A 27,818-nucleotide genomic window follows, 5' to 3' on the forward strand; every position below is an offset into this window, starting at 1 on the left:
ACGGGCAGCGGCCAGTCAGGCCGCCACCTCGGGGCAGGGGCGCCATCTTGCGGGGAAGAGGCGGCGGCCCGGGAGCAAGGCGGAGGTCAACATCCCGCTGCGGGCAGGCCACCGGCTTCGGCCACCCGCCTGCGAGGGCTGGGTGGGGTCACGATGCCCCTCCGGACGGGGCCGGGGCCGGCGCCGGGGCCGGGGACTAGGCCGCCCCCGCCGGCCTCTCCCGAGGCGGCTCTCCCGGCGCGGCAGAAGGCGAGGGGCGGGGCTTCCGGCGAGCCAATCAGCGGCCGGGTGGGGGTGTGGGCGGGAGCGCGCGCGCGCCGCCCGTGACGCTACAATGGCTATGGTGGCTGCACAGTGACACGTCTCCTTCCGCGGCGGCGGCGGCCGGGAGGGGGCGGGGGGAGCGCCCGTTCTCGCGGGATCCCGGAGCGGTTGGCTCGGCCCCGCGCGAGCCGGGACGGTGCGAGCGGGCCGCCGGCGGGGACGCCAGCGGCGGGGACGGGCGGTCGGCGCGGCGCGGCCATGGCGGGGCAGCAGTTCCAGTACGACGACAGCGGCAACACGTTCTTCTACTTCCTCACCAGCTTCGTGGGGCTCATCGTCATCCCCGCCACCTACTACCTGTGGCCGCGGGACCAGCACGCCGGTGAGCGGCCCTGCCCCGCGCTCGGCCTGCGCCGCCGCCTGCTGCCGTGGGCGTCCCCTCCCTTCCCCTCCCCCCGCTCCCCCTCTGCCGGCGGCGCGCGCCCCCCGCCCGCGCGCGCCCCCGCGCCGCGGCGGAGCGGGACCGGGCCGGGCCGGGCCGTACCGGGCCGTACCGTGCCTCCCGCCGGGCCGGGCCCGCGGTGGCGCCGCTCCGCCCCGCCCCGCCTGGGGCGCCCGGCCGGCCCTGCGGGGAGCGCGGCCCCGGGGGGTGCCGTGCTGGGGGGCGCGGGCCGGCGCTGCCGCCGCTGTTAGCCATTTAGCGGTGCCCGGGGGCAGCCGGGGGGAGGCTCAGCCCAGCCCCCTCCCGAAGGCGCGCTCGGCTCCGCGCCCCTGCGCCTGCAGAGTCATTGCTGCGCTGGGGTCTGGTGCTTTGTTTTGGTTTGTTGGGTGTTCTCTTTCCTTCCCGGGGGGTTGCGGGGCGGGTGACCTAAATCTTCACCGTGGGAAGAGCATAAACTGTGGAGTGGAGGCCAAAGAGGAAAAGTTACCGGGCTCAGCTTTTGTGCGCTGTGAGGTCGCAGCGAGTGTGAGAGCGGGGCTGTAATTTTTCCCATTGGAAGTCAGGGTTGGCTGTCCGAAGCGCCAGGTGACCCTTCGGGGTGATGCTTTGCAGCCCCCAGCAACGTTAGAAAGTTTCCCTGAATACTTAAAAAATTTATTTCCACAGTCATTTCCCTCTTTGTCTTTCGCGTATCCCTCTGTTCTTGGAAGGAGAAGGCATTTTGGTACGCAGGCTGCACAAGAACACGTTTTTAACTGCAGTTGGGAGGTGAAAAAAGCTGTAGAAACTGTGTTTAAAGGCAGGGTGTTAAACCACCCAGTGGAACAGGGGTGCTTCATGCCGATTCCCATCGCTGAAACTACTGACCTTTTAAGAACGCCTGTGCTTTGCAATCTGAGAGGAATCCCTTACGTTCACTGCATCTTTTTATGTCTGATATCTGGTGGTTATTTCGTGTTTTTTGTGTGCCATTTTAAATTGCGTGGCTCTCTTTCTCTTAGTTTTATGTGTAAAATAAATACTTAACAATGAGATCTTATTCCTGTACCTTCTATAGTAAGGCGTAAGTAGAAAAAAATGATAGAAGAAATGCTGTTTTGGTGCTAAATCATAGCTGTTTACAGTCGTGGTTGCTGACAGTCATGCCTGCAGCTTCTGACAGGGTACTGGCTAGAGAACCTCTTCGGAGGATTGATCTCTGCCCTCCAGGTACTACCTGTTGTATGGCTGAGGAGTTAGTTCTTTCTGTTGCAGAGAAAGGTTTCTCTGCCTTATCTTTCTGAGTCCTGACTGTTGCAGAAGGGAGACGTTACTGTTATTGAAGACATTTTGTAATGGTTGGGTTGTTCTTAAGGAGCAGGAGATCAGAGAGAGAAGATAGTTTTGGAGAAAACTTTACTTCTGTAACCTCAGTGGTTTTGTTTTATTTTTGTTCTGGTGAAGGGTGGGAGGCAGCGAGGGAGAAAATTATTCTCTTGAATAATGTTTTAGTTCCTCTGTAGTTCTTAGCAGCAGCTTCTTGGGGGAAACGTGTGACTTAGAGATGCCGTGCAGAACGGTATGGCCAGCAGTGATGCTCAGTGCTGTTAAGCTTGGTTTCAGAGGGCTGACAGAAGCAGGAAAAGCTGTAGAACTGGTGTCAAACTTGGAAACACTTTACTAGCTTTATATTTGATCTTCATATATCTTTCCAGAATGGCAGAAAATGTGAACCTGACTTTGGAATATGGCTATGGATTGTACTCTGTTTCCAACTTGGGCTGCCGTTAAACTTTACTAGTATCTTTCCCTCTTGCCAGCATTGCTGAGTACATGGAGGGCCTGCTGCATATTGTTCTGCAACTGGTGCTGGACTCTTACAAAGCTGTATCAAATCATACTTTCCAAAACACAAGGTAAAATTTTATTGTACTGTTGGTACAAAAACAAGTCAAGTAAGTGAAAAGAACCAGGCATGGCAATGGATGGAAATGAAAGAATGATTTCTGCCTTGTAATTGTCTTAATGGATTTTAAAATGTGAGTATAGTCCAGGGTTTAGCATACATTTAATAGCATGCCTGCAGTCTCCTGTGTGAGTTCTGGTCTGCAGTCTCTTTTTAAATGAAGAGTTGAGGTGTTGTGCTAGTCATGTTTGGGACTACCGGAGTGCTCTTTTGCTTCATTGTGGTGTTCTAGTTCTTTAAGCGTACAGCTCATGTGATGCATTTCCAGCGAAATCCTATCATAGTTTTCTCACAGCTTTGTATGTGTTTAACCATACCTGTTCCACCATTTGAACCAGATTTCAGGAAAAAGTTCAACCTTGTGCTGATGCAAAGTAGCAATTGTTTAGCCATGAGTTCGTGTTTTCAGAATAATTCATGAGTTTTTTTTAAAAAATGAAACAACCGAAAAAACCCAAACCAGACCAAAACCACGTGTCATTTCAGAAACTAAGAGAAGGCTATGTCTTGAGAACAGGAATCCTCCAGCACTGCTAACTTTTTATTGTTGTAATAAGCAGGAATATCTGAATGTTGGTATGAGGTGATTATTTTGATGGTAATTTAGAGCAGGTTTTCCAACCAGTGGGGCACAGTACTGGGCCGAACTGAATAAGCTCTGTCAAGACCTCTTGTTCTCTCTGTGTAGGACCAACTAACGTTTTCATTCTGGAATTGTGTTTTGTCCTACCTGTGCTAGAGAACCCAGTGCAGAGGTGCCTTTGTGGCCCCGAGCAGACCTGGTAAGGCCCAGGTGGACTAGCTAGCTGTTTCAGCTCCTGCTGCAGCAGAGCCTGCCAGGAGTGAGAAGACCAGATCAGAGTGAACTTTTGAAGCAAATCATATGCTTGGCCTCCTCCCCTCAAGACCCTTTTGCAATGCAAAACAGAGCACTCAAAAGACATAGAGCAGGTGCCTTTTTTTTTTTGTAAAAACTAGTTTGGAAGATGACCTTCAGCCACATAGATTTGCAAGAGTGCTAGAGCTAGGCTGAAGCAAGAGTTAGAGAGGGAGGCTGAGCCCTTGGTGCTTGCTCTTTCCTTCTACAAATGCACTGCCATGGATTGCTGGTACTTGATACAGCAAAGAGCACGAGACAGAGGAGAAAAAAAGGAGAGACAAATAAGAGTGCAAAACACTCACAGCTTTCTTCAAGTAAGGTTTAGCACCAAAGATGCTAATGGTTCATAACATTTTGGGATTTGTTCTGTAGCTTTGTAGTAAATGACCGTAAAGTAAATTAAAAGGAGAAAACCCCCATAAATCAGCATATATTTTTGCCATAGTGAAGATTGGAAGGTAAGAATATATCTGTACTGCTTTACTACTATGAGAAAACTCACAATGCGTTACCTCGTGTCAGATTTTTAACAGGATAGTTTTTTAGCAAGCCGTTAGGATTTTGCTCTTAGTTAATTTTAAAATGAACTTTTGAAAGGCCTTTTCAATACTACTGTCTTGAAGAATAGCATGATTTGACTTGTCTCTCTCAAGCTTTGAGTAAAATTTGAGCTATTTATTTTCTGGGTATCTAAATCTGCTTTCTCCAGGCATTCTGAGAGTCTGTATGAAGCATTGCTGCAGTCTGCAGTAGGGATCGATACTTATATTTGGGAGGGTTTTGCTGTGGTGTGGTAGTCACCACCGTGAACTGTCCTATAATTTCATTACCTCAGCTTTGATAAACCAAACAAGCAAGTAATTGACTTTGTAGAACGGATTTGTCCCAATGACTTTATCTCCTCAGTGTTCATTGTAGAGCTCATAAGGCTCTTGTAAAAGGTTAATTGTTCAGCTTTGTGTCTTGGGCTGCAGTTTCATAACTACTTCAAGGTAACAGTTCTCTAACAGGGTAAGTCTTTTATTTCTCTCTCTCTCCCTTGTGTCAAATAGAGCACCTGAGCAGTGTGAGGGACTGGAACATTGAGCTAAAAGGAATTTTTTGTTTTTTTTGTCTTTTAAAGTGTATTGGTTTCTGGGTAGGACTCCGTGATGTCTGGGATGGTGCAGGATGTGACTGTGAGCTGGGAGGGGAGAAGGCTGGTTCTTCTAGGTGGTGGTTAAACTTCTATGTTGTTTATCCTTGACTTGTATCTTTAAAACATATTTATGTGTATATGTGTTTTATTAGTAAAAAAAAAAAAGAAAGCCCCTAAAAACCAGTTCATACTTTTTGTGGATTATCTCTCTTTTGGGTGAATATTGGTATAACTTTAGCGTAATTACTATGAGAGAAACTATTACAAGGACTATTCCCAATTTGGAACAAAAAATGCTGTTGCTAAAAAGTTATTCTGGTGCAGATTCACTTCTTAACTAAAAAGTATTTTCTGCAATAGGAATTTTAACGTTGTTTTTCAACAAGTTAATTGTGAGAGTTGAAGAAAACGTGGGGTTTTTTTCTCAGCAATTAGGCATGGATAAGCGCCCATCAGAGTATCTTCGTGTTGTTGGACTTGCCTGTCGGCTTGTGTAGATTAAACATCAGCATCTAAAAGGAGAGCAAGAGGTGAATGAATTGAGTTGGGTAATGTGCCAGTTGTTGCAAAATGCTAATGCGTTTGCTGAACTTTGTGTACTTTTTGGCTCAGACCTGTGTTGCTGAATTAGGACACATAATTATCAAGCTGTGCTGAAACAGGTGGTCATAGACTGTGATCTGCACATGTATCTGTGAAAGTTTGTCTTATTTTTTTTTTTTTTAGTTGATTTAGGTCTACATTAAAAAAAATACCCTGTTTTAGAGCACTGGGCATTCATAACGTGTTACAAAGCTGTTGGAAAGAACAAAAGTCTCTATCCTGAGTCTTCTACAGTAACTTGAACAAAAGATGTTGAAAACTGGATAAAAACCTCAAAGAATAATAGCTGTGAATGCAGGGATAATGCTAATGAAAGTTTTCTCTTGCGGTTTCTTCTCTGAGAGAAAAGAGGCTGTAGGAGCTGTTCTGCTTGGAACATAGATCTTCTTGAGGTACAAGACCAGAAGAACCTACTGTAGGAATGGGAGAGGGGGAAGATAACCTGCTGCACTTTTGAATCTAGGAAAAATTATTGATAAGAAACGGCTAAAAGCTGTTCAATTTCTTTTCATTGTGATATAAATCAATATAAAGTATGTGGGGTGTTTCTGTGGCGCTTTTTTCTTTTTGGTCAGTCCCCAGCTATATGTTGTCCTGTTGCTCACTAACATTTTACCCCTGCACCCTCTGCCTTCAAATGTTTCTAAGATGTAGCTAAAGTTTTCTGGAAGAACACTGGGCTGGTTAAAAAAGCCCTAAAACCTCACCTTTAAAAGTTCTGGTTAAAGGAGGTTGTTCGTTAATAATCTTCAAAGATACCATGCCTCTCGGAAGAAGCATAGGCGGTTTGAGAACCCCTGCTCTAGTCCAGCTTTTTTGTGTTGGGGCTGGGCGAAGTACAGAAATACTTAAGAAATACAGCTTACTGGGTGACTGTTAAAAGGGAGAATAGAAATAATGGTGATACTTAATATTTTGTTACTTTTTACTGTATTACTACTTGGAAACAGGGTTTTTTTTGCAGGTAAATGGGTAGTAGTTGGCAGCCATATTCAAAACCTTGAAAAGAAGTCCTGAGAAAGTCCTTCTTTGAAGGTTTACTGTATTAGAAACCATACTTCTCTGTATATCTGCCCACTATACTGGATATCACTATATAGTAATGTAAATATGAAGGTTTCTCTGTAGGTTTTTGGTGCATTTTTCATCTGTAGATCTTCAGGCTGTCTTCAGAGATCCATGTTAATCCCCTGCTTTAAGATAGAAGTAGAGGAACTGAGGCTATGAAGTTTTTTGCTTGTTAAGGACAAACAGTGAGTCTGCAATTTGGATGTGACTCAAACCAATGCAGAGAATGCGGGCAGCATTTCTTCTGTTTTATCTGTAATGGAGTAATGAGCACTTGCACCTTACAGCAGCTGGGGGAGAGGAAGGGCATCTCAGAACTACCTAATACTGCTGATCCTGCTTTGGGGTAAAATTCTTCTGTGCTGCCTCTAATCCGCTGGTGAGGTAAGGTTGGTTGTAGGGGGTTAACTGTGACTACTGTCCTTCTCACAGTTCACTGAAATGTCATTAACTTACCTCAAAAGTATTTCACAGCATTTTGGCGTTTGGTAGTACAGACTAAAAGTACAGGATGCTGGTAGAGGATGGGATAAAAGGACAGGACAAAAACACAGGATGCTAAGCTCATTGCTAATGCTAATGCGGTGGACAAGCATGGGTGTGAAAACTTGATACCTGTGATTATAAAGTGTTTTGTGCCTGTATGTGTGTGCTTTTATCCTTTCCTGTTAATACAACCTTGGAGCATGGTGTCAGGAAGTGGGAGGAGAGTTAATGAAACTCAGTTAAGCATTTAGGAACTGTTATTTCATATAAATTGAAATTTTTTTAGGTATTGAGAGATTGAGTGTACTATGGTTACCTTAAACCATTTCAAGTTCGGAAAAATACAGCTTATTAGGTAACTCTTAAAAGGGAGAATAGATTATAATGGTAATACTTCATACTATTTTGTTAATTTTTTTTACTATATTGCTGTTTTGAAGCAGTAGGATTTTTTGCAGAAACATTTGAAAAAAGGGCAAACATCATGAGATGTCATTAGTAATGCCTAGCAATTATCTCTAAAAATACTTTTTGAAACAAAGTATTTGGACAGAGTAATCTAAACTGCTCTGTTATTTGGAAAAAAAGCATGTCTTTTCATGGAATTGTTTTGAAGTATTGCAATCTTATTCTAAGCATTGTAGTCTCCTAGCAGTAAAATAAAATTAATAACCCTGTGTTAGAGGTTAGCTGAGTAGCTTCAAGACTGTCCAGAACACTTAATTCTGAAAAGCTTTTTTCAGAATATGCAAGATAAAGATCAAGCTATTAGAAGAACTTTATCTCTCATTACATAGACATGAAAATAAAGCTGTTGTATTTTTTTTTAAAAGTCAGCCTTTCTTATGGAAGCTCATGAGAACTGGTGTTGTAGAAGTTTTATTATATACCTCATTGTTCTTTTTCTACTTGCTGCAAGGATTTCTTGACTATTCGTGTAGATGACATGGAACTATCAGGATGTACAGGCTGTGTGTCAGAGAATTCAGGTTAGTGCTATTTAACCTGAGGTATTCAAGGGTAAAGTACGATGGTTCAGTTGGTTTCATGAGCAGATAAACCATTCTTGCAGAAGGAACACGAATTTGAGAGAGCAGGGTGAATGATGAGGAAATGGGGTTGACAGCGATTCCAAAGTGAGGGTTTTGAAGTGGGTTTTTTTGTGTTGTTTTTGTTCAAATTCATGCCTGTCAAGAAAGGTGCAGATCTACAGCAGCTTGGGCAAACCTAGGCGAGGCTGCGGCTGTGTGCTTTCGTCCTGCGCTGCTGCCTTCTCCCACTGAGGGATTTGTAGTCCTTTTCCTCAGCTGTTAGCCAGGACCTGACACAAACATGCCTCTCATTTTGTGGTGAGGGAGGTCGTGCTGGCTGGACCATACAAAGAGTAGGGAGAAGCCCAAAATAGTTTCTTCATTTCTTTTATGAGCAAAAAGGTTTTTGTCTGTGCCAGTTCTTAAGTAAGTGTACAATTGAGAAGATTGAAGAAGTGTTTTCAAATTTTTGCGTAATATTTCCCTTTTACAGAAAATTACTTACAAGCATTCTAAATGTCTGCGGGAGGTGATGCATTTTAGACTCAAAAGATGTCTTTATCTTGGTTGGCTAGTTGAGCTGTTTGAGACTAGGATACTTGCTGGCATTGTGACTTCTAGAAAGGCTTACTAATAATGTTTCAGATTTTTTATTTTTTTTATTTTTAGAAACAAGAGTGGATATACTGGGTCAGGTCAGATGTCGTCTTTACATGATACTAAAAAGTGTATGCCTTAAGGAGAGAATAACATGACAAGCATAAATAGTGTTTCCTTTGCATATTCTCCCAGTTTCCAATGGTTTTTAGTTCAATGACTCTATTTTAGCATAGCATCTATACCATCCTGTGGCTGCAAATAATTATCTTTGTTTTGCATCTGCTTCTGATTTTATTTGATGATCCTTATTTGCTGTACTGGAAGAGGCCAGTAAACTTTCAGTCCTGTCTGTCCTGGCTGTCACTTAAGGTTTTTTTACAGCCTTCTGTTATCTCTCCTCGCACTTTTCTTTCTCCGAGCTGAAAGATTTGTAGCTTATATTTTGGACATAAATCTTTTCTTATGTTCAGTGGCCCATGTTCACCTTAATTGAATGTTTTCTAGTTGCCGCTCTTTAAGAGGTGGGGACTAGGACTGTGCATCATACCCAAGGTTGTACATACCTTAAGCTTATGTGGTGAAATAATGTTCTCTTCCTCACAGGAATGCTCTAAATATGTGCTTTGCTCCTTATAACTAATAAGTATTTAGCTGAGGTTTTCATAGAACAGTTTCTCACAACACCAAGATCGCATTCCTGCGAGGTAATGATCAGCACCAAGCTCATCCTTTATATATATCTAAAATTAGGGTAGTCCCCATTGCTCTTTGTTTTTATGCCCTGAATTCCATGTGCTGTTCTGTAGTCCACTTGCTTGATCTCTACAATTCTTTAGGATACCCTTGCCCTTGTTACCCGGAATAAGTTAATACCATCCAGAAGCTTTATTTTACTGCTCACACCTTCACCCAGGTTACTTAGTAGTGAAATATATTGTAGTTCCAGCATGGATTCCTGCAGAATTGTCAGTTTCCTTCTGCTGCAGGAATTGGCCATTCATTCGGCCTTGCAGTCACATACTTACTTTTGCAATAGATAGTTGCCCTGAAAGACTTCTAAGAGGAACCTTTCAAAAGCTTTTTGGAAACCATAGACTGTATCTGTAGGATGTCTTCTTCCATGTTTACTTTCTTTAGAGGACTTTGCCTTTACAAAAGCACCACTGATGATAAATGGATGTATGGTACTTATCCCTATGTCCACTAATTCTGTCCTTTATTATAGTTTGAGGTGTGCATCAGAACAATACTGAATAGAGGCATTTTCAGTGATTGGTGGTATGCTAAGTGACTTTTGTCTACATTTGTTTTGGATTGAATGTTTACTCATTTCTTCCCCACACCAAATCGATAAAATCAAGCTATTAATTAAAGATGTGGAAGTCTTAGAGCCCAGTGTTGTTGATTTCATCTAGAATTGTTAACTTCTGACTCATGGGTGTCATGCCATATTAAAATGGATAGTTTTCTGATTCCTCTCAGATGCCGTTGAAGTTTTGCTGATGTACCTGTGGGCATAGCCCTACTATAAATTTGATAATTCAGGATTTTGTCAGCACAAATGAGACTGTATACTAATAGGAAGGAGAAGGTTTGGAATAGGCTTGAGTAGGAATAATGTGATGTGGAACTGCCCTGAGACCAGTGAGGCTGGCTATAAACAGCAAGTCCAAGTAAGTAAACTCTGAAAAGAAGTTAACTTTCAAGATTTTGAATCATCTTCTATTACTATTTATTAAAGTTTTTAGTAACAAATGCTATCTTTTGGTCAGCAAATAGGTGTGGAACAGTGTGAATGAAAAAATAGGTTACTTGCCCTTTTACACTTAATCTAGTTGCTGTAAAACATGCTCTAGAAAAGAAGCAGGCTTGCTATTGAGGTCTTTTCCAGGACTTTCTGTGGTTTATGAGCTGCTTGGAATTTTAGTAGTTGACAACATATTAAAACATATTTTTTAATTATTTCTATGAATATTTATTAGGCAGAAAAAAATCTTTTAGAAAACAACGAGGGTCAGCATCAGATTCAGCTATAAACATTTTAGTGAAGAGGCTAGCTTAAACCTCCTTATGGATAAACTCGGGGTAGTGAGTACAATTCTTACAACAATAGAAATTAAGATTAGAAAGCATCTGTTCAGATTATTTAATTCTTCACTGGTATGGTCAGCTCAAAGTCCTGAAACATACTTTCCAGTTTGGTTTTTTTTTTAAATAATTTTAACTGGAACACTGGTGTTACTTGAAGCCTTTTGGGTTTAAGCAACTGCATTTTAGAATACTTTTAAGTCAATTTAATTGACTTTATGCCTCATAATTTGGGGTTTTACACTAGAAGTCAATTCTATTATATTTTTGAGTAGGTTTGAAAGATTCAGAGATGTTGCTGACTTTGTGAGTTTGTGTGTTGCCTCTTAGTTACTGGGGAAGATGTGTTACTGCTTTAAAACTTCGTTAACAGTGTTTGTCAGTGGCATCTCTTGAAAGTAAGTGTAGGTTTTTTTCCTAATCCTGTGATTTTTAAATTATTCCAGGAAACTGTACTAGATCCATTTGGAGTCTATTTTACAATAATTATCAAGGAAAATATCAATAGTTAAGCAAAAATGATCTAGTAAGGCAGTAGAGTAGCATTTTTATACTTGTATTAATCACCGGAGAAATGGTTATGTGATTAAAAAAGTAAATTTGTTTAGAGAGCCCCAGTTCAAGATCTCAGCAAATAAATTGTTCATACCATTGTTTAATTTCTGTGATTGTTGAAGTAGGAAAAAGTCCAAGACTTCAGCTTTTGCATATGTGTGTGTATACATTGCATATACATATACATAGTTGTTGAGAGAAAACAGGAACCTAGTGTGCAATTTAGAGGATTAAAACTGTAGAACTCTGAGTGAAAACCAGCAGAATCAGAAACTCTCAAGAGCAGGGTGCCAGCTGAGCCTGTTACCCTCAGGTTTAACAGAATAGGTTTAATGCTTAGAGCAGCAGTACCCTTGGATCAAAATCTTTACTTAAGCCTTGCATGCTGTGTGTATTACTTGCATCTCTTGAAATGTTCCAAAGGTACAAGTTTCCAAGACAAGGGGTAGAGAGAGGATGACATGCTGCAGTTATGTTTTGTGGAAGTCTTGTCTGTGAAGAGATCTCTGCATTTCCTAGGCTGCAGAACTCAGTCATGCAGTATTCCATGCTGAAAGAAGTCCTTTTCTTTTGAAGCCAAGCAGCGTTCTCCTTTGGGTGAATTGTCTCCATCTGGTGGGAAGAATGTTTCATACATGCTTCCTCAAATATCTTTTTCTGAGAGTCCACTGGAGCTGTATCTTAGACTTGCTGCCTTTACTTTTCTTAGTAGCCTTAAGGCAGAAGGGATGCAAGAGGCTAGGACATGCTTCTGTTCTTTCTTACTGTTTGAGGCAGAACGTTGGAAAACTGGTGTATTCCATTTATTCTGGAACTAACTAACTAGTTTTTTTGTTGTTTTAAAAATTGTCTGTGTGATCTCTTTAAACTATGTGCTTTACATAAGAGTACTGATGCCATTATCTTATTTTGTGCTATTTCATCCTAAAACTGACCTGTGTTTGTTGCAGCTGAAACAGGGTTCTGGTGATTAAAACTTTCCTCCTCTATATAATTTCAAGTGTACTTCTTTCCCTTCACTTTCTTCCAGAGTTGCCCATCTCCAATAAATGTGTAATCTTGTTACGAAGGAAAAATAACCTTCCTTAGGTTTTCTTTTGGGAGTACTTACGGGAGCCTCTAGAACTTGAAACAAAAAGCTTAGGTCTAGGTAGGGATCATTTGTCAAGCATTCCTAAGGATAAAATAGATGCTCCTGTTTCTTCAGAAAAAAATAATAAATAAGCACTTCTAATAGTAGAACAGTGAAGACCACTTCTGCTTCACTGTCAGGAAGGAGTAGGGCAGAAGTAATTTCTGCAGCAACAACTAGGTTAGGTTACCCTACAGAGGTTACTAAAAATGAAACAAATCTTGTGCAGTGCTGTTGTATTTATATTGCTTCATGATGTTCACCCCAAAATGACTTGTAGCCCAAATCTTTCTTTTGGTTTCTTGGCGTAGTCATCTGGTGCCTTTGTCATTGCCCACAGAAGTAGTTTGTTCTTTCTGTGGTACTATTTTTTTAACATGTTTTGTGAAGTCGTGCCAGCATGTGTATCACAGATTCTTCTGATGATAGAAGTGCTTGTCTTCCTGAGCTGCCTGGCAGTGCCCCCATGGCCAGCGTCCTTGGTGTTCCTCGTGCTGATAGAACCGTGTCTGTTCGTCTTTGCTGCTGGTGCAGAGGTGGTGATCAGAGCATGGTAAAACAATGTGCAGTTGCTGCATTTTGTAAAGGTCTTGGTTTTTGAAGACAATATTTATATTAGATGCCAGAGACTTCGTATTCTTATGATGAGAGGTCAGGGGAGAAGCACAGAAAGGCAGGGTGTGTGTCAGTAAGGTGTGGCTATGGGTGAATGTCAAAACCAACCTTCAGCTGAGTTGTAGGCCACAGCCTGTATGTCACCTATGGAAGCAGCAAGTCCAGCCTGTGGTTGGCTTCCTACTCTCGTGTGTGTCCTGTGTTCCTCACCCATCATGTGATGGGTGAATGAACAAATGTTGAGACATACATGAGATAAAATTTTTGCCCTGTGAGGGTGATCAAACACTAGAACAGGTTGGTCAGAAAGACTGTGGGGTCTCTGTCCTTGAAGATATTCAAAGGCCTACAGCCAGAGCCCTGAGCAACCTGCTCTGTTGACCTTCCTCTGAGCAGCAGGGTTCAATTAGATAATCTCCAGAGGTCTCTCCCGACTTCAAGTGTTCCACTGTTTTGTGATGCCCAAGAACTGTGTGGTCTGGGTTGCCCACCCAGAACAAGCAGCTTGCTTATCCTGAAATCACTCTCTCTAAAGACCAGGATATTCAAAAGGCATATATAAGTTCTGACAAATAGAAGTCAATTTAGTGTTTCCTTAAGCATTCTCTACTGATACCTGTATTGTCACCTGGAATACAAGGGAAGAAAACCTTTAGTCACCAAATAAAAGAAAGAAGGATCGAAGATGGTATCTTTTTCTCTCTCTCTTTTTTTTTTTTTTTATAATTGCATTGAGCTTGTTGTTCAAATGTTGCATACCTCTTTGGATTCAACATAAAGTTGACTGTATCTCGGACTTACATATCAGTCAGTGATCTGTAGTCATTCTCTAGTTAAGGTGTATAGCCAAATGGACAGCTACCTTTAAGGAAGCACAAGTCTAAAATACTTATTAATCACTTTATTTTAATCCAAAAGTAGTAAGCAGATTACTGTACAAGTAAACTTTTTTCCCATTTAGTTATTAATAGCTTGGTTATGCTAGGGTCTTGATTTTATTTTCATTTGTCTAAAAGCTAAATTACCTACTAGTATCACTGGAGGACCTGAGTAACTCTTTGTGAATAATTGAAAGAGATGGTGCTCAGCCTTCCTTTTGTACTAGTAATTGTTCTATTTGAGAGCTTGAAGAGCATATTAAGATTTAGCTTTGGCTGGATGTTCACATACATTTGTTATGATACTGTAACAGGCACATGTGAACCCTCTGAAAGTGAGTGTTGTACTGATGAAAAATTGCTTGTGAATGTCAAGAACTTTGGATGAATCTAGAACAGTTTGGGAGGAAATGGAGAAAGCATGGGACTTCCCCGGATGATTTACAGAAATGAACTGGCAGTCTACAGTCCTCTTGTGAGAGGGGTGCTTTAGCGATACCTTGATGGGTGGAATATTGTTGGAGAGGTTAATTCTAAAGCCAAGGGATGCATGACACCTCTGCTTTTCAAGACTCTTTAATACCTATTTTAAAAACTTTAAGGGTTTTACCCATTAAATGAGAAGCTCTTGGCTAGAAGAAAAGCATTCCGACCCTGCCCCTTGTCTCCCTGTAATCCCGTATCAAAGGACAGTGTCTGAAGTGCTGTTATGCTTTAATGGGGAACCACAATCTGGAGTGAGAAGAAACAGAGAACTCTTGCCTGCTACCTGCTTTTCAGAACCTCTTTCTCTGACAAAGCAAGGATGCCAGAGCTGAAGTGCAAAGAAGGTACAGTTCCGATTTCACTGCAAAGCTTTACCCTTAGCAGCATTGTAATGTGTTTACTCCTGTGTGCTTGAGGTCTGCAAGATACTGCAGGGACCGTGTGCCAGTTCTGTGACATGGCAATGCACTTGTGTGAAAGGAAACTCCTTGGGAGAGGAAGGCAAAGGAAAAAAGTACATGATTTATCCACAACTTGCTCATTAGGAATACATTGCTGCTTTTGTTAAGCACAGTAATTATCTGGTATTCTGGCTCTTGCTAGTCTTCCCCCCCCTTTTCCCCCATGCAACCAATGTCTTCCTAACAAGATAATTTTTTTTTTTGTGCAATTACATACATTGTCTGTAAATAAACAGGAAGCCTGTTTTTCCTGGATACAGCAGGAATACAGCTTTCTTACTCAGGGTGATGTTTTGCCAGTGGCTTTCTGCCTAAGCTGGGAGTGATGCTGTCTATATTCCGCCTTTCTCCCAAGTAGCTGCCCGTTTTTGAATTCCACAAGTTAATATGCGTTAATGATGACATGTGACAGAGGAAGTGCCTCAGGATAACGCTGAATAATTTGAATAGTCTGGACTTTAGCCTCAATTTGGGAAGGATTTGATTCTCTCTTTATGTTCCAGACAGATAACTATAAACAATCATTCATCTTAGTGCCCTGTTTCCTTTTGGGGTTGTTAATCAAATGAGACTATTGCCATCCCAAGATAGTAAAGAAATTAATGAGGTGCTTTTGCTTTGATATGGTTTAATCAACTGTAATTAGATTTGATCCAGAGTTGTTCCGATGAGTGTGGAGAAAAAAAAAAAAAAGTGATGGCTGCTTAGCTTCATGTTTTAGTTCGGTATTTGTCTGAAGAGGTCCCCATGTGCAGCATAGCTCTTCCAGGGACTCTTTGACTGACTTAGGTGGTACTGTTTACCTATCCAAAGGGTGTAATTTTTGCGCACACCACTTGCCTCCAGGTTTACTTGGTACTGCTGTCACACTGTTCGCAAAATGTGACTCCTGCAGCTGTTACTGGAAGTCTGTTGCGAAACCTCAGGTCTCTGGTTATTAGAAACCACTTTTAGTTTCTAGCCTCGTTTTTCCCCATGGTCAGTTTTTTTTGACCATATGCCAACTTTTTAGTTTACCTTGCACAACTATGTTTCTTTTCTCCAGGGGTGCCTTCCCCTCAGGGCCTTCTGGAAGATTTTTGGCATGGTAAGGTGAAGGGTGTTAGCATATTCTTGCAGGGAGGATGCAGAGAGGGGAAAGGAGATAGTAATCTGGTACTTGCCAGGCTGGACAGTAGGCAGGTTTGAGAACTGGGGTTTTGTGTCTCAGACAGAGTGGCACAGATTTTTAAATAGAGGCACAGCAGCTTGATAAAAACTTCCTAGCAAAAACACTAAAAGGAGTCATATCCTGTTAGGCTTAGTTTTACAGGATTAAGTAAACGAAGTTCTCCTGGTCATCTTCTGTTTGTCCAAAGAGCACTGGTAATCTGTTTTCATGTTGGTTTTAGGTACTTCTTTCTGCAGGCAGCATAGTCAGTTAAGATAGTTAACCAAACAGCACTGCCCCTTGGTTGTGCTGCAGAAATGTCTGTGGGGCTGTGATACAAGTTGGATCAGGTAGCTGATCTGGATCAGTGTGGTTGAACTGAGCAGTTCATCTTGCTTCAGTACTGCATAACTGAATTTATCAACAATATTTGGAATGAGTGATTGATGCTTAATATAAGCACATGGGTCTTCTATGAGGCTTGTTTGTTCAAATTGATGCCTGGTTTGTTCAAATATCAGGCATCATGCTATGGCTTATAAACGGTCAACAGACAGGCAACTAAAACCCCCAGAACGTTTTCCTCTCTGTTTCTGTAGCAGAGCTTTTTAGTCCTCATTACTTAATTGTCTGTCTAGTTTTTAATGCCATCAGCTTTTTTTGAAATGCCAATTTTATGTGCTGGTAATGTCTCTTAGTTCTGCATTAAAAATAGTAGTTTAATTTTAAATATCAGTTAGCTCACTTCTAGTTGTGTGGATCCAGTTCTGAACCAATAGAGATCTCCCACAATTTTTGTCTTGAAAGAAAAAAAAGATTGTGAAGGGAAAATGCCAAATTAATTTGCATTCTGCCGGTAGGGAGTCAGTGTTGCATTTTAGCCCTGTTTTCATTGTCATTAAATGTTTTCTTCATAGTGCTTTTTAAAGCCTTACACAAGTGAAAATAAGTGGGCAGTTGCTTAACCAAATATTAGTTGCATCTTTTTTGTTTAGAATGCTTCATGTTTAGTACTTAAGTATGTGAACAATCTTTGTAGATCAGGAGAACTGCAAAGTATGTGTGTGGCTTATCTGTTGCACAAAACTGCAAGACAGATTTGGAAGCTTATTTTGAAGCCTTGCAAGAGTTGGATAGGATGCAAGGGAGGATAATTCAATCCTTTATACTCACTCTCTCCTTCTTTGGGGGTGGTGGGACTACTAATGTAATTTTCTCAAGGAATCCCATCAAGCTGATTAATATTATTTTGAGTTTTGGGGAGGATATACTTTGTAGAATTAGGTAGTTCAGAATAAGCTGATACACTTTTTCCTGTTCTGGTACCTTGTATCTGCAAGCTTTAATATTTGTCTACTTTAATAGTTTGTGGGTGGCCAGGTGTCATCTCTGTTCCACTCCAGCCAAATCAGCCAGGGTTTAAAATATGGTTCTGTGGTTACATCTCAACTTGTGGTTGATCTGGTGTGCAGTATTGGCATTTATGGTCACGTTTTCTCTAGCCTCAGATAGTTTGGTGACTGCAAATTGAAGTTCTGGATGTTTCACCTGAACTGCATGCATGCTTAGAAATTCAAGTAGATCACCAAGCACCATATCCTATCAGAATAACTAAACAGAGGTCATCACTGTCTTCCACAACCACCTTTTCGAAAACTGCCAAAGAAAAACATTTATGTGTATCATAACTGCTGTTTTAGTTAAGATGAGGGCATCAGATTGTTATAACTACAAAGTTGAGATGTAAGATTTTTTAGGATGTGACTGACGTGCTTGGGATCAAAGTTGTTAATATATTCCTCCATTTAGATAATTCACAGTTGTCTTTTAAATTGGCAAATTTAGTCACTTTGTTTACCAGCAATATCTAAATGCATTGAGACAGGATGAAGTTTTTTCTCTTTAATTCTTTCAGCTTTAGTCTGAAAAGGGCCAAGTGGTCTTATTCTTTTGCAGATAAGGTAAGTATAGTGACCTCCAGACTTCAGAAGTTGTGGGTTGACCCTGGCTGGATGCCAGGTGCCCACCAGAGCCATTCTATTACTCCCCTCCTCAAACTGGACAGGGGAGAGAAAATACAACGAAAGGCTCCTGGGGTGAGGCAAGGACAGGGGGATAGGTCACTTGCCAGTTACCGGCATGGGCAAAACAGACTTGACTTGGGGAAATTAGTTTAATTTATTATCATTCAAGTAAGAGTAGGATAATGAGAAATAAACCCAAATCTTAACACACCTTCTTCCCAGGCTCAGCTTCACTCCTGGATTCTCTGCCTCCTCCCCCCACGTGGCACAGGGGGATGGGGAACGGGGGTTGCAGTTAGTCCCTCATACCTTGTCTTTGCTGCTACTTCCCCCTCAGGGGGAGGCTCCTCACACTCTGCCCCTACTCAGTGTGGGGTCTGTCCCACAGGAGACAGTTCTCCATGAACTGCTCCAATGTGAGTCCTTCGATGGGCTGCAGTTCTTCACACACTGCTCCAGCGTGGGTCCCTTCCACAGGGTGCTGTCCTTCAGGCACACACTGCTCCAGCGTGGGTCCCTTCCACAGGGTGCTGTCCTTCAGGCACACACTGCTCCAGCGTGGGTCCCTTCCACAGGGTGCTGTCCTTCAGGCACACACTGCTCCAGCGTGGGTCCCTTGCGGAGTCACAGCTCCTGCCAGCAAACCTGCTCCAGCCTGGGCTCCTCTCTCCCCACAGCTCCTGCCAGGGGCCTGCTCCAGCACAGGCTTCCTGCAGGGTCACAGCCTCCTTGGGGCATCCACCTGCTCTGGGGTCCTCCACAGGCTGCAGGTGGGTATCTGCTCCAGCGTTACCCTCCAGGGGCTGCAGGGGCCCAGCCTGCCTCACCGTGGGCTTCACCACAGGCTGCAGGGGCATCTCTGCTCTGGTGCCTCCTCCTTCACTGACCTCAGTGTCTGCTGGGTTGTTTCTCTCACACATTCTCACCCCTCGCTCTGGCTGCAGTTGCTGTTGCACAGGTTTTCCCCCTCCCCTTCTTAAATACACCATCCCAGAGGTGCTATGACTGCTGCTGATGGGCTCGGCCTCGGCCAGCGGTGGGTCCATCTCAGAGCCAGCTGTCATTGGCCCTGTCATACATGGGGGAAGCTTCTAGCAGCTTCTCACAGGAGCCACCCCTGCAGCCCCCTGCTACCAAAACCTTGCCATGGAAAACCAATACAGAAGCGCTACAGGTCAGAGTGTGTAGTCTATGCATAGACAAGTTACTTAAAAGATAAACAGGACTGAAGTCACTTTATAACATACAATTCTGGTGCTTACAGAGATTCTGTACGATCTATTTGCTTTCCACCATACTTTTCTGAGAATAAAAGACTTCTTTGACCAAGACTAAGTTGGTCTTGATTAACTCTGAAATACAATTAAAACTATCTTAACAGACAGAGCTTCTATGCCTTGTCATACTGATGTTGACAGTATAAATACAATTTCCTTGCAGCCCCGTCCTGTCCTGAAAGGGTGTGGGAGGAAAACTTGTTGGCCAGTTTGTCACTAATGTTTATGCTTTCTTGCCATCAGCCCATATTACTGAGCTACATGACTTTCAAATAGCTGTTATCTTATTCTTCCTTCCTTTCCCCCTTCAATGGGAAAAAACCTAAATGAAGGCACTAACAAAACAGTTGTTGTAAAGGGGAGAAAAATGCATCGTGTTTTCAGTTGAGGGAGCAGCTGTTGCTCTGGCTGTATTCTTTAGTTGTATACAGACACTGCTTTGCCTGTGGGTTAGGTGGTTTTTGGTTGTTTTTCCTGCACACCGTAGCTGACATACTGAAACGGGAGACTTGTTGAAGTTGTATATAAAATGGCAGAAGTAAAATTTACAGGTTCACATTAGCCAGGCAAAGGCTGTGTTCAGGTGATGATTGCTATGTGACATGTGGAAAATAGAATGGATTCCTTTTAGGTAGTGGAGAATAATCTGACCAACTTCTTGTGTTTATGGATGTACAGTGTCACTTAAATGGATAAACCCTATTGTTTCCTCCAGTATTGCTGGACCTTTTGTTAGTCCTCCAACTGACCTTGCATCCATTCTGGGATGAAGTGAGCATGTTTGTCGTTCTGCTTTTTGTCAAATTGTTAATCACAATCTTTCTCTTTCATAGAGCAAATTCGATTAAAGAATATAAGAAATGTGTATGGAAGATGCTTGTGGTATCGTTTGCGACTGTTAAAGCCACAACAAAACATAATTCCTACGGTAAAGTAAGTATGTTTCACATGTGTGACTTTCCATTAAAGCAATTCCTACATTTTTATTTTTATAAAAATACATTTTTTTTTTGTAAACAAAGCAGCTGGAATTAGTTATATGATAATGGCTTTTGTGTCACAGAAGAGACATTTGCGATCTGCTGTATTTGAATAATTAACATTTTAATCATTATTATCTAGTAGGGATTGAAATCAAGATGGATGCTGTTTGTCCTTTAGAAAATATCTGTTAAATAAAACCAGTGAACCTGAGCACTAATAAATAAGTAAACAATGCATTTATATGTTCAAAAAACGAATCTTCCCTCATTGAAATTAGTGATGCTAGTGATGTCTTTTGATTTTAAATATTTAATATGTAAACATACATTCAGATATGAGTAATAATTTGTATGTTCAAAGTGATGGTTTATATCCTTTAGTTCTTTATTTATTACTCCCACCCTCAAAATGGTTTGCTGTCTGTTAGCATCTGTTCCAGCTTGTTGGTTTTTTAACATTACTTGGTCTAGGATCAGGTTAAAGTCATCCTTTAAAAATAGGAAATACTATTGTATACCTGCTGCAGACAGACAGTTAAAGAATGGAAAAAGTCTTCGTTGATAGTAGCTTGCTGTTATTATAATAAAAAAAGGCGAGAAGATAAATAGAAGTCAGAGCAGCTGTCTCATCTGTGTCAAAAGTGGTATTATAACTGGAATACCTGCTTCAGAATCTCTTTAATATTTCTCGTTATTTTAATATTGTTGCTTGAAGACTGGTATCAAATGGCTTCTTATGTTACTTGTAGAATTATACTAGAGCTAGTGGATTTATCCATTAAAAAAATTCTTTCTTCCAAACAGGAAAATAGTCCTCCTTGCTGGCTGGGCATTATTTTTGTTTCTTGCATACAAAGTTTCCAAAACAGACCGAGAGTATCAAGAATACAACCCTTATGAGGTTTTACATTTGGATCCTGTAAGTAATAGCATCTTTCATGAGTCTACTAGTATAACTATATTCTGTGCCTAGAGGTCAAATTTAAGACTTTTTTTTTTTTAAACAAAATCACTTAACTTTAGTGAATGTGTTTTTGTTCTTTTTTTGGCACCTGAAAGTTGCTGCTGCATATTGCAAAGTCAGTTGTTAGATATTCTTTGCCTATATCGGTACTAATTTGTAACTTTCATATCTAACTCCTTCAAAATTCTAATGACTGACTTAATATAGTGAGGTGGGTTTTGTTTTTTTTTTTTCCTGTTTTGAATCTTGTTCTGTTGTTTTCCTTGCTTGGTACAGGAAAACAAAAAAGTCATTCTGCTTTGCCCTGTGAAAACTTTCTCCATAGTGATTTTTAGGGATGCTGCTGAATGAACTGTATAAACAAGAGTGTAGATTAATTTGATTTACAGTTGTACAGGAGTATTTCTCTTCTAAAATGAAAGATTTCACTAAAGGGTGTTGGTGATGCACATTTTGATGTAATAAAGGTTACCTTGAATCTGTTGTATCTGTGAATGCAAACAACAAATTCTAAATAGTGATACCAGCCAATTGGTTTATTAAATTGGAAAAAAACCAATGTAGTGTTTATCTAGAAAACAGATGCAGTACTTCATTTTGAATCAGACCTTCAATATAAATAAACATAAGTTATATATTCCAAGGTGACACATAGACCTTCAGACATCCCCTAAACTCTTACTTAGCCTCATCAAACTCGTCTCTTAATCACAATACCTTGAGCAAATCCTGCTTATGTTAATTATTTCCTGTTACAAAGCTCCTCTTCTGAATAACAGTAGAGTCATCTTTTCAGTTCTGAAGTCTGAGGTATGTTTTACTCTCCAGTCTGAAGTAGTACACTGTGGAAACATCTCAGCACAAGAATATGGAGGAACTTTGAATGTACTTGTTTTGATTAAACCTGACATATTTTGATAGTGTGGGAGAGCTTAATATGTATATGAACATTAACAAACATATCTGCTGCCATTAGTGATGTGGCTTGTCAGCATAAAAATAGGCATCACTGGTACTGCTTTACTACCCTAGGAAAGCCATTGTAGCAGATGAGTCTAGCCTATTTCTAGCCAGACAGGTAGAACGAGATCTGCCTGTCATGTGCGGAGGAAAGTTGTTTAAATTCAACCTCTGCTCAGTTCCTCTGTTAATGCTTAATTGCTGACTTGTGTTCTCTCACTGATGCACAGGAGCAGGCTAAGTTTTTATACTGAATGGTATCTGTTGTAACCGTGCAGTTTAAATGTTCATATATCTGGGTTAACTTTGTTTAAACAAATCAGGCTAGGGATTAGGTCATCAGAGGATTGTCTTTTGTCATCTTTGGCAAATTTCTATGAGTAACAACTCTGAGAGGAAAAAAGTATGTATGTAGTGAATTGTAACTTAATGTTTATTAATGAAAACTTGTATAAGCACTCAAAGAAACCAATACTGAAATGCTTCAAGAACTGATAGAGGGATGGAGCATATATGTCACAAAGATAAGCTGAATTAAAGCCAGAGATGTTACAAGGAGGAAGAAGAGATGGGTGTGAAGATAGATAAGTTGAAGTAGGGCTTGAAGTAGTCCAATGTTTCAGATTGTGTTTGTTTTACGTATTTCTGTGCTATCAGATGATGTCTGCTCAATCCCCTTGGAAAACTTGTAGTTCAGACTACATGAAAGTTAACAGCTTTCTTCTGTTACCATCAAAGTGGAACCTTTAGCATTGTTTCCAGCCCTGCTGATGTTGAAGTGATACAGATGTTGGAAGTGTTGCAAGATAATGGAATTGTTGCTGTTCAAAAAACAAAAATCCAAACTAAAAGAAAAGAAGTCGCAGGTGCAAACACTTGAAAGACTTGGTACACAATAATTCATTTGCTTCCTTGCATTCAGACTGTGGCCAAGATAATTTTTTTATCTTATGTTAGCATATCAACTTACAACAAGAGGCTTTTTTCTGCAAAGGAGAATCACAACACAAAGTCCAGATAATGTACATGCACCTTTATTTTATATATAGTATCAGCACTTTATTTTGAACATAGAATAGTGTGGAGTGGCTGGAAGAAAACGGGCATATTATGAGCAATCCAGACCAAATAACTTGGTTGTAATAACAGGCTGCAGCTCTAACAAGCTGCAGGTGTTGTGAAGGTCATATGCAAGGCCAAGGGAGACAAAGAAACTGTGTATTCACAGAGAGATAAGAGAGTTGGACAGAAAGATGAGAAAAACCAGGATGCCTGCACAAGGGGGGAGCAGCGTGTGGGCACCACACCGGGACCAATCATAAGGGAGGTGGAAGCATGTGAACGAGTAGTTTTAACCTCTCGCCTTTTACATAACAAAGCCTGTGTAGCAGCTGTATTTTTAGCTGGGGGTATAAATTGGTGTGGGTCTATTAATAGCACCTGTAGAGTATAAACTACTGTGTATCCCTTAATAAAGCGGCACTAACTTGATCACATTGGTTGTATAAGTTGTGTCCAAGCCTTCTGCGTCAACAGAATAGCTTTTTTTTGGAGCACATCACTTAAATTCACTAATACATAAGGCACTTTGATGTTACTACTGATTTATTAAGTATCCTTACTGCCATTTCAGAGGTGTGATCCAAGGCATAAAGATGAAGTTCAAAACAAAGTACAGATAATATTTATTTTTAAAAAATAATTAGTTAAAAAATAATTTCAAAATAATAAAGACAGACAACTGGGGCCTTAATTCTTTTTGTGCAAGTAGTTAATACAGGGGAGCTTTGTGTTTCACGCAAAGCGCTGACTGATACCAACTATCCTAGGGTACTAAGTGTTCGTGTAAGTCAGGCCTAATCTCTGTAGCCTGGCTTTTGAAAATGAGGAATAAGCAATTAATGATAAATAGAAAGTTTGTCATCAGCTTATTGGGGATCCATGCACCCTCTGTGGCAGAGAGAGAAAAAATGGGGATCTTTTCTTTTTATGGGCAGCACTCATGTGAGCCGTGAAGACCCATCTCCTCTCCAGCAACCTAATTTCCCTCTCACCCCCCTCCACACATACTTTCTAGCTTCTGCTACTCATCCGACATTCTTCATCTGTTGATAAAGGAATGGAGTATGTTGTCCTAAGGACAAGCTGAATTAGTCAGAGATGTTACAAGGGGGATGAAGGGATGGGTGTGAAAATAGATCACTTCAAGATTGATCTTCATCTGAAATGGCTGTTTTTGCTTGAAGTCTAATTTATTATGGAGTAAATTCATCCTATGCATTAAATGAGGCAGGCATGCTGTTGAAAAATAGTGTTGGAAAATGATAGACACATTGTATAAAGACAGATAAAGTAACAGCAAATGAAGCCTCAGGTTAGTTTAATTTCTGGTTTAAATTTATTGAAACAGTACCATCATCTTTAAATAACTTCTTTGTGTTTGTTACACAGTTAAGGTCAGCATGCCAGGCCCCTGTCACAAAATGTTGGAAAGTCCAGTGGTAATGGTTCTGTGAAACTTAACAGTGTACTAGAAAAACTTTGTCTGCATTTACTATGAAGTGCTGTAGTGGAATAAAAATCAGTCTCTTTCTCAGGTAGAGGTAATGTATTCCCTTTGTTCAAGAAGTTTGAAATAATTCATGGGTACGATAATTCTAGTCAAAGGTATTCTTAAGTGGCAGGGTAATCCACTGTTCCTGGTGACTGACAGATTTATTTCTGCCTACAAGCTACAAGTGAACCATCATACCTGATCTATGAACTCTTACTTAAATAGAAGTATATTGCAAGTGAGAATTCCTTGTATTCATGCATATGTTTAGGAAAAGATAAGATTTGTGAAACAGATAAGAAGACCTTATTTTTTTTTTCCTATAGATGGATGAACAAAGTAATCCAGGAAAAAAACCCAACCCAGTCACCTTCATATCTTTTGGTTAGACTGTGACTTCTGACTTGATTTAAAAATATAATGTTTATAAAAATGTTATTAGAAAAATAATAAAATGATGTTTCCATGAAATACATATGTAGTTTCATGATCATATATTAGAGTATAATTCTTCAGTGAATGATTCGGAGAAATATCTCACAACGTGTTTAGAATATAGATATAGAATAATGGATTTGATTTAAGAATTTATTAATAAACTCAGAAATTTTCTTTTTAAGGGAGCAAGTATATCGGAAATTAGGAAGCAGTACCGTGCACTATCGCTCAAATACCACCCAGATAAAGGAGGAGATGAAGTTATGTTCATGAGGATTGCTAAGGCCTATGCAGCGTAAGTTTCTTTTTTTGTCTATAAAAAATGGGAACTTGATATTATGGGGAAGGAAACCTTTAAGGTAATAGCAGGGATGACTTAAGCAGCCAGGAAAAATGTGTTTAGATATGTAACAAAAGTCAAAACATGTCTCAGTTCAGTGCATATTTGCTTTGTACAAGTTAGGAAGGATAATTTAATTGTTTAGTAACTGTGAGAATACTGTTAGATTTTTGTATTAAACTTCTATGTCAGCTAGGAAAAGTGTTTCCAGTATTAAATCTTTCAAGATGATAGAGAACAAAATGGGTGTTGCAGTTTTTAACCAGTCAGCCCTGTCGCAGCAATTGTGAAGCATGGTTTAGAAAATAAACACACTGTTCATTTTGCCTGGTGATAAAACCAAAGAGTAAGAGATCCTATTTTAACTCTGTTCCCATATAGCGATAAAGATATTTCAGTTTGGTTCTGACTCAGTTTTCTCTTGGCTCCCCCGCACGCCTTTCATTTGCACTCGCCTTGCCTTGCAGTCCTGATTTTTTACTGGGTGGTTGTGTCATGTTACCTATGTAGTTTTTGAAAGCTGAATCCTCAAATCCTCTTTTCCTCCAGAGTATTTTTTGGCCTTATCTCTGCTTATAGTGTTTTTTGGTTTTGTGTATGTGATTTTTTTTTTTTTTTTGAGAGTTGATGTCTAATATTAGAATTTGGTGTAAAGGATGTCCCTTTTTATTGAGTTTTTCCATAGTAAAGATGAGGGTTTAGGTTTTCTAATTCTGTTCATACACAGAATGTTAATACACCTTTATATTCTTTTCTACTCTAGATGATAATTTGTCAGAGTCCAATAGTCTCTGACCTGGTTCTATTAGATATTCCACATGTGGAGCTTGTAAAGTTTAATACCAAATTTGTTTATCTGAAGACATTTGATGTTACATTCAATTTCTGATTTAGCAGGGTGCTACAAAGTATACTAAACCCACAAACATTTAACAAATGTTTACCACAAACAAAGTTAGGCTTTGCAAAATACAGGAATTTCAATACACAGTTCAGTCACAATACCAATGTAATTCCTGTTGCTGGTCTCTCTGATACACTCAGTGACACAATGCTGGGTGTCCCCAGGTGCTGGGAAGACATGTGGGCTGAAGCCAGCTCAAGCCCACTGCTCCTTTCAAAATTCTTTCGCTAGTTGTCTAGTTTTTTACTGTGTTGGGCTGAGCCAGGTATGCACTTGCCCCATGTTGGTCTTGCAAGCTTGAGGAGACATTCATAGTTTCCCAGTGCACTCGAGGGAAACATTTAGAGCATCAGTTAGTTGATCTAATCACATGTTGATGTGTATCTAAAACAAAGATCACCCTCTGGTCCGCTTTTGTGGTGAGACAGTGTCAGCTTCTTTGCAGCAGCTGTGGTGAGTTACTATGGTCAGTCTGAGCTTCCCGGTGCATCGCCCTTGCCCATCCCCTCTGAGCTTTCTTCCATTGTAGGAATTTATTGGGTCAGTCACATCATCAAGGAACCTAGCAAGTTGGTGATTTCTGCTTTTAAATCAATTGTCTATGTGATTGACCTTGCTGACTGCTTGAGAGTCCTTTTTGGGCTGAGGTGAGGAGAACCAATGCCGCGATCACTTGAATGGTTTTGAAATCATACTTTCTGCTTAAACACCATCTGCATTACTATGAGTCTTTTCCATAGGATATTCTGGTATTGCTTTCTGAACTCCTGAAACAGCTCACTACTTTGCTTTGCAAGCTAGTGCTCAAATGCTTGGTGATACAATTTGATACTTCATATGCTAGTACAAGGGCTGTGACAGATGCATATCTTGAAGTAAACAGTGGTGAAATTTCTTGGCCATGCTGTCTTGAAAGAATGTAAAAGCTACCCATTCAGTGAGTCTGCTTGTTAACAAATGTGAGACTTGGAAATGATCAGGAGATGTCTTATTCACTGGGTTTCTTGTGTGAGACAAAATCTGTATAGTAAATGCCTTGTTCTGTTTCCTAAAGCAGTATTCTGCCTTCTAGTAATAGGGAGTCTGTTTGAGGTGGTATATTATTGCCAAGAAACTGTCATTACAGAACAGGCATAGCAACTGTAAGATTTAGGAGGTGGTGGCTTTATTTTTTTCTCTATTCTTAAATATGAAACTAGGGAGTTCCAGGAAAAACAACCAACCAACCAAACACCATGCCATCAAAGGCTAAAAGTCTAGGATAAGAGAATTAAAAGTCCATATGGACAATTTCTGCTGTATCAGCTCATCTTGCATATTCTCCTTCCTTCTAAAAAAAAGATATTTTCAACCTTTTGTTGTCTTTCAATGTCAGGTTACGGTACAACAGATTTTGAAAGTACTCTTTGCTGGATGGGTACGCGGTCACTCTCATGAAAAGGAGATGTGATTGTTCCACCTCCTGTACAAGGGCACGCTCTCTGTGTCTTGATTTTTTTTTTTTTTTTTTTTTGCTGTCGGAGTGCAAAAAGAATTCACCTGTGTATCATGA

General features: G+C 40.6%; 1 protein-coding gene across 1 annotated transcript in view; it reads left to right on the top strand.

The window, feature by feature from the left end:
• The first annotated feature begins 343 nt into the window (after positions 1 to 343).
• The window catches only part of SEC63 (SEC63 homolog, protein translocation regulator), a 63,741-nt gene continuing 36,266 nt past the window's right edge, over positions 344 to 27,818 (top strand). The window contains exons 1-4 of the mRNA XM_056343694.1: positions 344 to 646; positions 19,957 to 20,056; positions 20,911 to 21,025; positions 25,205 to 25,317. Coding sequence (XP_056199669.1) covers positions 523 to 646; positions 19,957 to 20,056; positions 20,911 to 21,025; positions 25,205 to 25,317 — 452 coding nt within the window. The 5' untranslated portion in view covers positions 344 to 522. The remainder of the gene's footprint in view (positions 647 to 19,956; positions 20,057 to 20,910; positions 21,026 to 25,204; positions 25,318 to 27,818) is intronic.

The sequence above is a fragment of the Falco biarmicus genome, chromosome 6, assembly GCF_023638135.1.
Source record: "Falco biarmicus isolate bFalBia1 chromosome 6, bFalBia1.pri, whole genome shotgun sequence".
Taxonomy (NCBI): Eukaryota; Metazoa; Chordata; class Aves; order Falconiformes; family Falconidae; genus Falco; species Falco biarmicus.